Source organism: Eumetopias jubatus, unplaced genomic scaffold, assembly GCF_037043125.1.
Source record: "Eumetopias jubatus isolate StellerSeaLion01/CBP00866 unplaced genomic scaffold, mEumJub1_p1.0 scaffold_6, whole genome shotgun sequence".
In the NCBI taxonomy this organism is placed as follows: Eukaryota; Metazoa; Chordata; class Mammalia; order Carnivora; family Otariidae; genus Eumetopias; species Eumetopias jubatus.
This window is the reverse complement of record NW_028274812.1, coordinates 43,798,679-43,811,324: the sequence shown is the minus strand read 5'-3', so window position 1 is coordinate 43,811,324 and position 12,646 is coordinate 43,798,679. Positions and strand designations below refer to the sequence as shown.

Here is a 12,646-nt window from a genome sequence, read left to right as displayed (position 1 = left end):
CTAGGACTTCTAATAGTATATTAGTAAATGTGGCAAAAGTGGACATCCTTGTCTTATATGATGAATATGTTAACTGTGGGTTTTTCATATATGGCCTTTATTATGTTGAGGTATGTTCCCTCTAAACCTACTTTCTTGAGGGGTTTTGTTATGAATGGATGTTGTACTTTGTCAAATGCTTTTTCTGCATCTATTTGCTTTGTTAATGCAGTATATCATGTTGATTGGTTTGCTATTTTTTTTTTTTTTTAAGATTCTACTTATTTATTTGACAGAGAGAGAACACAGCAGGGGGAGTGGCAGGCAGAGGGAGAGGGAGAAGCGACATGGGGCTCGATCCCGGGACCCTGGGATCATGACCTGAGCCAAAGGCAGACGCTTAACCAACTGAGCCACCCAGGTGCCCCATGATTTGCTAATGTTGAACTACCCTTACATTCCTGGAATAAATCCCACTTAATCATGGTGTATGATTTTTTTTTAATGTATTGTTGAATTTGGTTTGCTCAAATTTTGTTGAGGATTTTTGCATCTATGTTCATCAGGGATATTGGCCTGTATTTTCCTTTTTTTTGGTAGTGTCTTTGTCTGGTTTTGGTATCAGGGTAATGCTGGCTTTGTACAATGTATTTGGAAGCTTTTCTTCTTTTTCTAGTTTTTGTAGTAGGACCAAACATTCTTTAAATGTTTGGTAGAATTCACCTGTGAAGCTGTCTGATCCTGGCCTTTTGTTTGTTGGGAATTTTTTGGTACTGAGTCAATTTTGTTACTAGCAATTGATCTGTTCAGATTTATTATTTATTCCTGGTTAAGTTTTGAAAGATTGTGTGTTTCCAGGAATTCATTTCTCCTAGGTTGTCTAATTTGTTGGCATAGAATTTTTTACATTATTTGCTTACTACTCTTTGTATTTCTGTGGTGTCAGTTCTTTCTCCTTTTTTGTTTCTTATTGGATGTGTGTTCTTTTTTTCTTGAGGAATCTGGCTAAAGATTTATCAGTTTTGTTTTTTTCAGAGAACCAGCTTTTGGTTTCATTGATCTTTTCTGTTGTGGGTATGTGGGAGTGTGTGTGTCTATTTCATTTATTTGTGCTGTGGTTTTTATTATTTCCTTCCTTCTAAGCTTGGGCTTTTTTTTTTTTCTTTTTCTAGTTCCTTTAGGTATAAGTTTAGATTGTTTGAAAAATTTTTTTTTTCATTTAAGCCTGTATTGCTCTAAATTTCCCTTTTGGAACTGCTTTTGCTGCATCCCAAAGATTTTGGACCATTGTATCTTCATTTGTCCCTATGTATTTTTTGATTTCCGCTTTGGGTTTCTTTATTGATCCATTGGTTGTTCAGTACCATGTTATTTAGCATCCATGTGTTTGTGGTATTTTTTTTCTAGTTTTTTTTTTTTTTTCTTGTGATTGATTTCTAGTTCCATACTGTTGTGGCCAGAAAAGGTGCATGATACGATTCTACTCTTAAATTTATGTGATTTGTTTTATGGTCTAACATGTGATCTGTCCTGGAGAATGTTCCAAGCACACTTGAAAAGAATGTGTATTCTGTTTTTGGATGGAATATTCTGTAAGTATCTGATACGTCCATCTTGTCTAATGTGTCATTCAAAGGCACTGTTTCCTTATTGATTTTCTGCCTGATCTATTTATTGATATGAGTGGGGTGTTAAATTCCCCTACTATAATTGTAATACTTTCAGTTTCATCCCTTTATGTCTGTTAATATTTACTTTATGGTTTAAAGGCTCCAATGTTGGGTGCATAGATATTTACAGTTATTCTATGTTTTGTTGGAGTATCATTATGTAATGTCCTTTTTTTATTATCTCATTATAGTCTTTGTTTTAATATTTAAAACATATTGTCTGATATATGTATTGCTACCCTGGTCTGTTTTGTGTTGTTGTTTCTTCCATTTGCATGGAATATCTTTTTCCATCCTTTCACTTTCAATGTCTATATGTGTCTTTAGGTCTAAAGTGAGTCTCTTATAGGCAGCATATAAGTAGGTCTTTGTTTTTTTTCCAGCCACTATGGTGATTTAAAAATTTTAAATCTAATCATGCTATTACTTGCTCAAAATTCTACAGGATCAAGTTGAATTCCTTACTAAGCATTTCAGGCCCTTTGTAGCATAACAGAGCATAGGTTTTAACCTTTACTACTTGTACATTTGTATTCTTCATCTGAGTTGTTAATGAGTTAAAAATGTTAAATTCTAAAAGCTAGGTGCTCAAGGAATGGTTGCTGTTTCATGCCATATTCTTTAGCCCTACACATTGATCCCATAGGATTGCACTTAATTTAGTAGATGTAGCTGGCCTGTTTTGTGTTGTTTTTTTTTTAAGATTTTATTTTTTTGACAGAGAGAGAGAGACAGGGAGAGAGGGAACACAAGCAGGGGAGTGGGAGAGGGAGAAGCAGGCCTCCTGCCGAGCAGGGAGCCCGATGCGGGGCTCGATCCCAGAACCCTGGGATCATGACCTGAGGCGAAGGCAGACACCCAATGACTGAGCCACCCAGGCGCCCCGGCCTGTTCTTTTTTTTTTTTTAAAGATTTATTTATTTATTTATTTATTTATTTATTTGAGAGAGAGAGAGAGAGAATGACAGAAAGCATGAGAGGGAAGAGGGTCAGAGGGAGAAGCAGACTCCGTGCTGAGCAGGAAGCCCAATGTGGGACTCAATCCCGGGACTCCAGGATCATGACCCGAGCCGAAGGCAGTCGCTTAACCAACTGAGCCACCCAGGCGCCCTGGCCTGTTCTTTCTTGATACTTGTTCCAGTTTGTGCCTCAAACAGCCCTGTCCCTGGTCTGGTTAATTCCTACCCATCTTTCAAAATTATAATTGGGTACCGGGGCGCCTGGGTGGCTCAGTTGGTTAAGCGACTGCCTTCAGCTCAGGTCATGATCCCGGGGTCCTGGGATCGAGTTCCACATCGGGCTCCCCCTGCTCTGCAGGGAGCCTGCTTCTCCCTCTGCCTCTGCCTGCCACTCCCCCTGCTTGTGCTCTCTCTCTCTTTGTCAAATGTAAACTTTTTTTTCCCCAGGATAACTTAAAAGAACATGCCAACTGGGGCACCTGGGTGGCTCAGTCATTGGGCGTCTGCCTTCAGCTCAGGTCATGATCTCAGGGTCCTGGGATCGAGCCCCGCATCGGGCTCCCTGCTCGGCGGGAGGCCTGCTTCTCCCTCTCCCGCTCCCCCTGCTTGTGTTTTCTCTCTCTCTCTCTGTCAAATAAATAAATAAAATCTTAAAAAAAAAAAAAAAAAGAACATGCCAACTGTGCAAATGCATATACAATGGTTTGTTTCGTGAAGATTAAATAATCTTTCTAATGCCCCTCAGCACAGTTACACATAGTAACCACTAAAAAACCCGGTCTTTATTGTTGGTACAATCATTCATAGATCAGGTATTTGTATTCATCTTGTTCCCCCAGATTCTTCTAAAATCTACATTGCTTAGGCAACTAAATTTGGCACTCTAGTTGTTGAACACTAACTAGTTGAGTTGATATATCAGTAATAAACTTTTTTTCTAAATTTTAATTTAGATTTAATTAACATATAGTGCATTAGTTTCAGAGGTAGAGTTTAGTGATTCATCAGTTGCATATAACACCCTGTGCTTTATGGTGCCCTCCTTAATATCCATCACCCACTAACTGTCTCTTTACCAAATAACTTTTGGCCATAAATCATATTAATCATAGATACTAACTATATTAGACGTTCTAGATCCTCAACTATCAGAATAATAAAATACACTATAAGTCAGCAGTACTTTTATAGCTGAAAGTTTATCATTTCCATGAGTGTTTTCATTATAGTCTTATAAATTTAGAGAACACAGTTTATAGTTATACATGGTGATGGAACAAATTAGTAGGTTATAATGTATTTATCCTGATTTTGTTATGATTATTAAAGTCAAATAATTTGATATTTTATTATGCAGTAAAACTTCTTAGAAAACACCCTTTCCGTAAGTCTTATTTAGAATTAAAAAATATTTAAAAAGTCTAACAAGCTTACTAGAAAAAAATGAAAAGCACTGTTTGTTCTAACAAAATTTATTATGCAGTAATTACAAAGGTTAAAGACTCTTCCATCTCAAATAAAAATAACTGTTATAATTACACACATAATATAGTAGAGTGATTCCAATAAATATCACAGGAAATAGTGTATTTTCAAATTGGAGAGACAAATACTTTCTCATTCACAGTGTCTGACCTAGGAAAGCCTGTTCACATAATGGTCTGTATAAGGTCATGCTCTTAGTCCACACAGAGCTAGCTGTTGCCAACATAATTCTTTCAGAATGTGAAGTACCGGGCAAACCACTCCTGGCGCTGGGGATCTGGAGAAGCCACCGGGGAAGCTTCACTCTGAGGAGGACTGAATTCATAAAAAAAGAGAGACATGTAACCCAGCATTAAGCTGTTTTGCAAAACGAAGAGAAAAGCACAAAAAACATCAGTGTAGATGACCACAACTGGTTCTGTGTTAGATGTGTTTTGTAGATCCCTCTACACTAGATTGGTTTCTCCACTCCATGAGAGCACGAGAGTGCATCAGCAGCTCAGATGAAGTCAGTTAAGGAGGAGCCACATCAAAACAATTACAAAAAATTACAAAAAGACAAAAATCAGACAGCTGAGAAAAATGTCACCTTCTTTGAATAAAAAAATTCGGGAGGAATTGTCAGAAATGAGAACAAGATAACATTCCTCTTTTTCAGCACCTTTTTACTTAACATTTCAGAATCTGACACAAGCATTTGATTTTTACAGATGTGTCCTCAAATATAGCTAAGTAACTAAGCCATGGCATAGTATTTTTACGACATGTATATTCATATTAAACTTTCATAATTCCATAAACAAATAGTCTAGGGGGAAAGGAATACAATTAAGAAGCCCATTTCCCCTCCATCTTCAAAGTTATATCATTTATACTTAATTCTAACTAACAATTCTTTGGGCTAGTTGAGAAAATAAAAGAATCCCTACCGTCTTTCTTTGGGGGAAATTACAAGGCACGCAACAATGTGTAATGGAAACTCCAGTAGTCAAGTTCCTTGAGCTCATGCACATGCATCTTACTGATACCTGAACATACCCATGCACAAGGGAAAATAAGCAACACAAAATATTTAGCAGGAGGCACATTCAAAAGTGTATGTGACTATTTTTATTCTTGCTACTTTTTTCTATTTAAAATAGTCTTTATGTCATCACTTACCCTAGAAAAAGGTCGTCTACCTGTAAGACTATTACTAGTGACACTGCTGAGATTTAGGAATAAGTTAAAAAAATAAATTTAAAGCAGCACAGACTCAGTAAGGTAAACCTAAACAACAATACTTTCTGACGTTATTTAATGGATAAACAATTGGGTTTCATTTAAATTCTCCTTGTTAATACATTTAATCAAGTCTGAGGTTAACTTCAAATTGGAGTATCAGTTGTAAAATTTTTTTCCTAAATTTACTTTTTGCTTTTGTGTATCATTAAATTCCCAAAGCTTACATATTTTTTATTTTGGCAGTAAGCATATATATTTGTAAATAAGCCTGGTAAGCAAGAAAGTGAAAAAGAAAATATAAGAAAAAAAATTTTTAAGTTCTGTAATAAAGATGGATTATTAGGGAAAAATTTGCTACAATACTCAAAATGAAGCAAATATCCATAAATATTAAAATTCTAAGCATACAAATTACATTAGCACCTCTTTCAGCATATAGAAAAATTGGCAAGAAATTAAAAAAAAATCTTAAGAGCCAAAAAGGAGTTCTCTAGAGAAGTGATAAATATATTGTGAAAATCTTTCACAGTAATATTTCTTTTCCTAGACTGGTCTTAAAGTAGTGAATTTCTGCAATGTAAGAAGGTAAATTTTTCAAGTTAAAAAGGAAAAGAAAAAAAATCACTGGTGAGACGGGGCTCACCTCAAAAATGTCTTGGGCTCTTTAGGTGGCACTGGCTGAGGAAGTGGTTTGCTGCTGTTGAACTCAACATCGTGGACTGGAGAATTAGGAATGGGGTCCAGGCGGTTAGGATGTCCATTGCCCACTCCACCAGATTCCAGAGCACTGAGATTGGGAACACTCACAAACCTGTTTGTTGGTGACTTATCATTCTTCTTCTTTTGCTGCATTAAAAATAATACATGTAAGGATAGTCCCTGCATAAGGACAAATGAGAAAATAGGAAGAGTAGAAGATATAAATTTGGCATGGGAAGATTTTGGAAGCTTTATGTTAAATTAGGATGTTAAAATGAACCAGTGTTACCCAAAGTGTGGTCTGGGGATCCTTGGAAGTGTTCTTTACCTACATGGAATCCTTAGGGACAGACATGCTGCTGGGCCAGAAAGAATGAGGAAGAAACACGAACTGGTGTTCATGGGGAGGGGAGGAGATGGAAAGAATGTCAAAGGGTAAAGACTACGAGGGGAAAGGGAGGAGGAGATCTTGCAGATACCACGAGGTTAAACAGAGTTGGGCTAAAATTAGGAGAAGGTTATAAAGTTAAACAGTTTTAAAAGGGAGGTCCATGAACTTTAGCCTTCCGTCAAAGGGAGGCAGTCCTTGCCTGGAAAAAAAAAAAATGGGAATGGAAAAATGCTTGGCAAAGTAGTTTGAAACACATCCCACATTCCTACTTAAGAGCTAAAGCTGACTCGAGTAACTGGTTTTAAATTCACTGCACTTTTTGAAGAGAGAAAATTAAATCTGCATAATTAAGTCTCATTTCCCAATTGGTGGTATCAATAATTGGCTCATAATCTTTTAAAAACATTAAAAGGTTATAAAACAAAGTGATCCATTTATTAAATTTTTTAGTTGGTCTTTAAAATTAACAGGAAGAGGAACACCTTCAGACTATCAAAACCTATCAGCTTGCAAATCTATTTTATTCACACCTCTAGAATCAATGAGCATCATCTTGCTGTACACAGTAAAATTTAACATTTTGCAAGATATTTTTGACACCATCTTTTTACAAGTTAAATCTGTGCTAATTGAATTTATGAAATATTTTTCTGCAAAATGATTCAAGTGTTTAAAAAAAAACCAGCCTAATTGGCCTTTTTCCTTTATTTACAAAGTAATGATCTTACTATCTAGACCTTGCCCTCCTCTGTCATATTCTGTGAATCATGGAGTCTCTGACAGAGTCTACTTTGCATAACTGAAAAGAGGAAGAATAATAATGTCTTCTAGAATCACAACTATTAAAGCTGAAATCACTCAAAAGTGAACAAAGATGTATCTTTTGCATTTTCTTATTCTAGTCACCAGAGGGCATAAATAAACCTACTATAGGTTTCTATTTGAAGAGATCAAAAGTATCATTGGTAAAGTTCTACAGTAACCGTTTTGTACCTAAAAATGTAATTCCAAAAAATATATTAGAAATATTCTCATTTTATTGTTTCAACAAGTCTCATAATCTTGCTTTGTTGTATTTCACCTTAAATTATGAACTTAAAAACTAAAACTAACTATATTAATTAATTCACCAATTATGAGAGCCTTCGATGTGCCAGGCAGTATTTTAGGCTCTGTAGATAGAGCTATAGGCATCCCTGCTTTAGTCATTCTGTTTCATAAAACATTTAAGTCATTCTATGTTAAAGGCTTAAAGTTTGAAGCACTCTAACTTGTGAAGGAAAGGTAGAGTCCATGTTCTTAACAAAGTTATGAGCATTGAGAGAAAAAATTTCTGGCTAAGGGCCTAACAGAAATTAGGCATAATGGGCAAATTAAATCTGAATCAAAAAATAACTTTCGCACTAGTACTTTATTTCTACTACTGATTTCTGCCAAAAGCTACGTAATCCCTATGAAGCCAATACACATAATTAATTCTTCCTTATATGCTTTATTCACTCATTTGTGGCCACTTACAGAAAATGTGATGATTTGCAACTGAATACCTACTATACCCAAAGCACTATGAGGGGAGCCATAGGAAGCTGGGGTACAAAGATGTGTAAGACTTGGCCATGTCCATTTCACTTGTCTACAAGGCTCTTCTAAGCTCCTAAGAGAGTAACAAAGTATCAGAATAGGCCATCTTCAATTTTAAGTGTCAAGAAAGATCCTAAGACTGAGAGAAGTCAAGCCCTTCTCCAAAGACTGGTAAGCAACAAGGTTCATTAACATGGCAGGCCTCAGGCCTTAAGTTAGGGAGAGCTGTTGTGTATACAGGGCTGGAGTACCTTTCAGGACCCCATAGAGGATAGTGAACACCAAGAAAATGATGTTAGTTTTCTTTGGAGATATGAAAAACAAAATGACAGAAACCAAGGTTTTACAATAATGTCTTAAGGAGTACGAATTCTCAACAAAAATATTAGTCTCATTCTGTGAAAATGTATACATAAAGAATTCATAGATTTTAATCCTAAATATTAAATTTAAGAAAACACTATTTGGAAGGTTTATCCTATGCTGCTCTAAATATTAAAAACTTTAAGCAAGTTTTAAACTACATCCCTATTTTAGAGTGTTTACCGCACATACCTTAGTCAATGGATTAATAACACCAACAGTAGGGCTTGAGTTAAACACTTTGTTGAAGTTAGTTTCTCGATTGACTAATTCCAGCTGATAAAACTTATTATCCTCCTACGCAAAAGAATTATAAACATCACTTAGACATTTTCTGTTGAAAATTTAAAACTGTTTAAATGCCATTTCATTCAAAATTTACTATAAAACATGAGTGAGGACTTACATACTTCGTTCATCAAAGATTTTGAGATCTGACTGCCAGTGTCTTAATGACTGCTGGTGGGAAGGTTTTCAAAACTTTTCAAAATCCTATGCTTTGGGGCTCTTCTCTACCCTTTAATAACTTTTTTCTCCAAGACTGGATTGAAATGTTTTATTTCGTCCCATCTCTATTCCAAAGGGCTGACTGTGCAGTTCGAGCAGTTTAACTTACATTCATGGAGTTGTATGCATGGTTATGTTGTTTCTATAAAGGTGACACTGATATATCATTATTTTTCAGTACTGGAAATAAATTTGATCTTGCCTAATCTCCTCTCTGAGACCTCAGTGTTCAGGTGACTTTTGAACAACACAGGTTTGATCTGCATGGGTCCACTTACATGCTGATTTTTTAATTTTTTTTAATGAATACAGTACTATAAATGTTATTTTCTTTTCATTATGATTTTCTTAGTAACATTTTTCTCTCCAGCTTATCAGAATACAGTATATAATATACAAAATAGGTGTTAATTGACTTTGTTACCGGTAAGGCTTCCGGACAACAGTTTATTAGTAATCCAGTTTTCGGGGAGACAAGTTATATGCGGATTTTCGACTGTGCAGGGAGTTGGTGCCGCATGCACTATTCAAGGGTCGACTGTATTACAGCAGTGCTAATCACTGACCAAAGAAAAAGTGACCTACATACAGATAAATCCTTTGCCTTTCACTTCACCACCACGTGTCAAGTGAACAAAGTGTAGGAAGTAAACACATGAGTCTGAAATGCAGGACTGCGCTCGAGTAGAACTAGATTCTTCATCCCCTTCTTAGATACCACTGTTATTCGCACCAGTCTCAGCCCATGTGCTTCAGAGTCCACAGAATTGGTATGCAGTGGCAAGAGTGTAGAACAACCCTTAGCTGGATTCCTAGCAACTAGCTATATTGCTTTGTGTTTGCTTTATTCTTTGAAGTCTAATACCTATCCTGTTGCGAGGATAAAATACAACTATGTCTTTAACATCTGTTAGCTAAGAACTGGAAAAGCTATTTCTACCATAGACGAAATAAATATACTTAATTCCTTTGCTAACTTCATGTGCGGAATAGAAGGTAATCAGAGGAATCTATGAGGCCTCTGCTCATGTTCACAATGCCTGGAAAATCTTGCCAATGTCTGCTCCTGGGTTCCATAATGAACCCCAATCTATAACCTTCTGCTTTTAGCAGGAACTTGTAGTCCCAGCCAACAGGATGACTTTCCTAAATGCCAACAAAGAGAGGTTAAAGAAAAAGGACTTCAGAAATAAATGCTTCTAGGCTCTCTTTGCATGCTAACATCCATAGTTTTCAGTTGAAGAGATCAATGAACCAATAGAGTGATTAGAATTCTATTTTTAGTTTTGACTCTGAAAGATTTTTCTTTTTTTGTGACCATAAAAAACAATTAATTATTGATCAGGATATATAATTTTGGAAGACTCTAAAATGTTTTATGAATTAAGACATTTGCGTATTATTCTTGAAGAATAATAGCTTTAATGAAGGCAGTTTTTTTATTGTTAAAACTGTATTTCCTTCCCTGATGGACTGCTCAGAGACCCTTACACCTCAGTCTGGACCAAGACTCTTAAGAGAGAGCCTATAACTTTTCTTAGTTAGAACCCTAAGAAAATGGAACCCTTTTCCCATGAGTATCTATTTGGATCAGGGTAAGTTAACATGACTAACTGGAAGTACACAGTGCAGCCTAATGCATGCGTTGATTCTTTCCTATCCCATTCTAATTCTACATGAACAATACACACCTTCAATAACGTATTAACTATATGTTGGCAATGACATTATTAAACAAAAATAAGTACTGAAGACTTTTAAAAAAATACTGAAAAGAGGCACAATCCCCTTACCTAATACCAAATTTAAAAATTTGTTTCTTATCCTTATTCATGAACAATTTTAATAAACTTTTAATCACAATGCACATATTTTATACTTTCAATTTTCATTTAGCATTACTTAATACTTAACCAACAGACTGTTGATTGGCAAACATGGTAACTAACATGGTTATATCCCCCCCCAAAATCTTACAATTAATTTCTTTATGACTTGGTCTCTTTCTGTAAGCATGGCTTTTAATTCTGTAATCATCTGTATATCTTCTGGTTTTGATTCTCTCATTAGATATTTTTCTTCTATTTCTTCTAGTCTGAAAACAAGAAACCTTTTAGTTCATTGACAGGACTCAGACACATTCTTCTGTAATACCTACATTTTTCAAATTAGTCCAGTTGAACACATACAAAATTTAAAACCAATTTTTTTTCCTTAAAACTTTTCAGAATAACATGACTGCCTCAAATAGCTCTAGTGTTATTAAAGGCTCTAAGGGGGTAGATGATGTTATTAAAGACTTTACAGATTACTTTTGGAAGAATTCACTGATTGTAAATCATTCAGCAGTGTGTGGGGATGAGGTGAGGTAAGCTCTGTAGAAGAAATGATATAATGAATAATACTAACCTCTAAATATAGGTCTGATGCTGGAATTGTTGTCTCCCTATCAGGAGAACTTACCAAAAATACACTCCTGTGGGATGACATAAGGCTTGGTAACATATAGAAAAGGGACAAGAAAAGATACAGAGGAAAGGGAAACAAAGGACACATACATGACATCATTCCTTCCTGGTTTATGGGAAACACAATTTAAAAATTCTGTATTATCAGCTAATACATACACACTGTAAAAAGGCTCATCAGATAAGATAATTTTCTAGGCTGCTTCTGCCCCAAATGAGATGAAAAGGCAACAGGCCTGAATGCCACTGAAGACTCTAGAATAGAGGCCACCTTTTATGAGCAGAGGCACCATAGACCCTGCAGAGTCTAAAAATATAGGACAGGGCAGAATGAAGAGGATGCAAATGGAAACTGCCAGCTCAGTTGGGAGTGTGGGGGAGAAACAATTTCAGTTTTAGAAACTTTACATAATTATAGCAATTTAAAAACTTACTGTTTTCAAAGTAAAAGGGTAGAATGTAAGCTCAAAATCATGGTGAATGAAGATGCACAGAGAAATTTATTCAACAAATACTGAGTAACATCTATCTTCTAGGAATCACAAGAATCTCTGTATATTTTAGGAATTTTAGTAAAAAACTCCACTAACTCAGCCCATCCTAAAGTTCTAATCTGGAGGGTTCAGGAAGATATGTGGGTAAAGACAAGTGTGGGGTTAGGAAGTCAATGTCTCAGGATCAGAGGGGACTTTGTCAATTCAGTTTGAGGTTAGTTTCACTCTCTTTTATTCTTTTGTGACGATGCAGACTGAGTAAAAAATGTGCTTCACTGGGCTCACATAGAGGGACCTTGTATTTTGTCATGATATGGCATTTTATGGGCAAAAAAAAAAAAAAGCTTGAGAAACAATGATCTAGTCAAGGAAAAAGGCATTGGGTTTAATACCAGAGTAGCCACAAGATGTCTCCGTGGTACTTTATCATTAAAAGCAAAATAGAAGACTTTTGAACTAGCTGAACAAGAATACTTGGCAGTAAATGGTCGCTAAAAAACTCAATTTAATGCCCTATTTAAAACTATTATTAAACAAAATAAAAAATAAAACTATTATTTCTACTGTTTTGTTCTAGTACAATAAGTTAAAGTGAGTCTAAAACAATCACTTAAAATCCCTGAACCACCTTTTTCCGCTCTGAGCCTCAATTCTAGTGTATGTTTTCATTTAAACATGCTTTACCTACAAAATTATTATCAATTAATATCACCAAAAAAACTTTAAAAAGATACCTTGATATTAAAAAGGGAAAAAATAATTGATTAAATTGAAGAAACAATTCATATAAACACAAATTGGAAAGCATTAAAGGAGAGAACAAGTA

The 12,646-nt window shown here is 35.4% G+C and overlaps 1 protein-coding gene across 4 annotated transcripts in view; it reads right to left on the bottom strand.

Moving 5' to 3' along the window:
- Positions 1-4,326: 4,326 nt before the first annotated feature.
- The window catches only part of FAM184A (family with sequence similarity 184 member A), a 110,066-nt gene continuing 101,746 nt past the window's right edge, over positions 4,327-12,646 (bottom strand). For 3 of the 4 annotated variants that reach the window (XM_088024255.1, XM_028117095.2, XM_088024256.1), the window contains 4 exons: positions 10,836-10,953; positions 8,544-8,648; positions 5,961-6,163; positions 4,327-4,408 (listed from right to left, as the gene is read on the bottom strand). In XM_088024255.1, the coding sequence (XP_087880381.1) occupies positions 4,327-4,408; positions 5,961-6,163; positions 8,544-8,648; positions 10,836-10,953 (508 nt within the window). The remainder of the gene's footprint in view (positions 4,409-5,960; positions 6,164-8,543; positions 8,649-10,835; positions 10,954-12,646) is intronic. The other variant, XM_088024257.1, reaches the window with a different exon arrangement.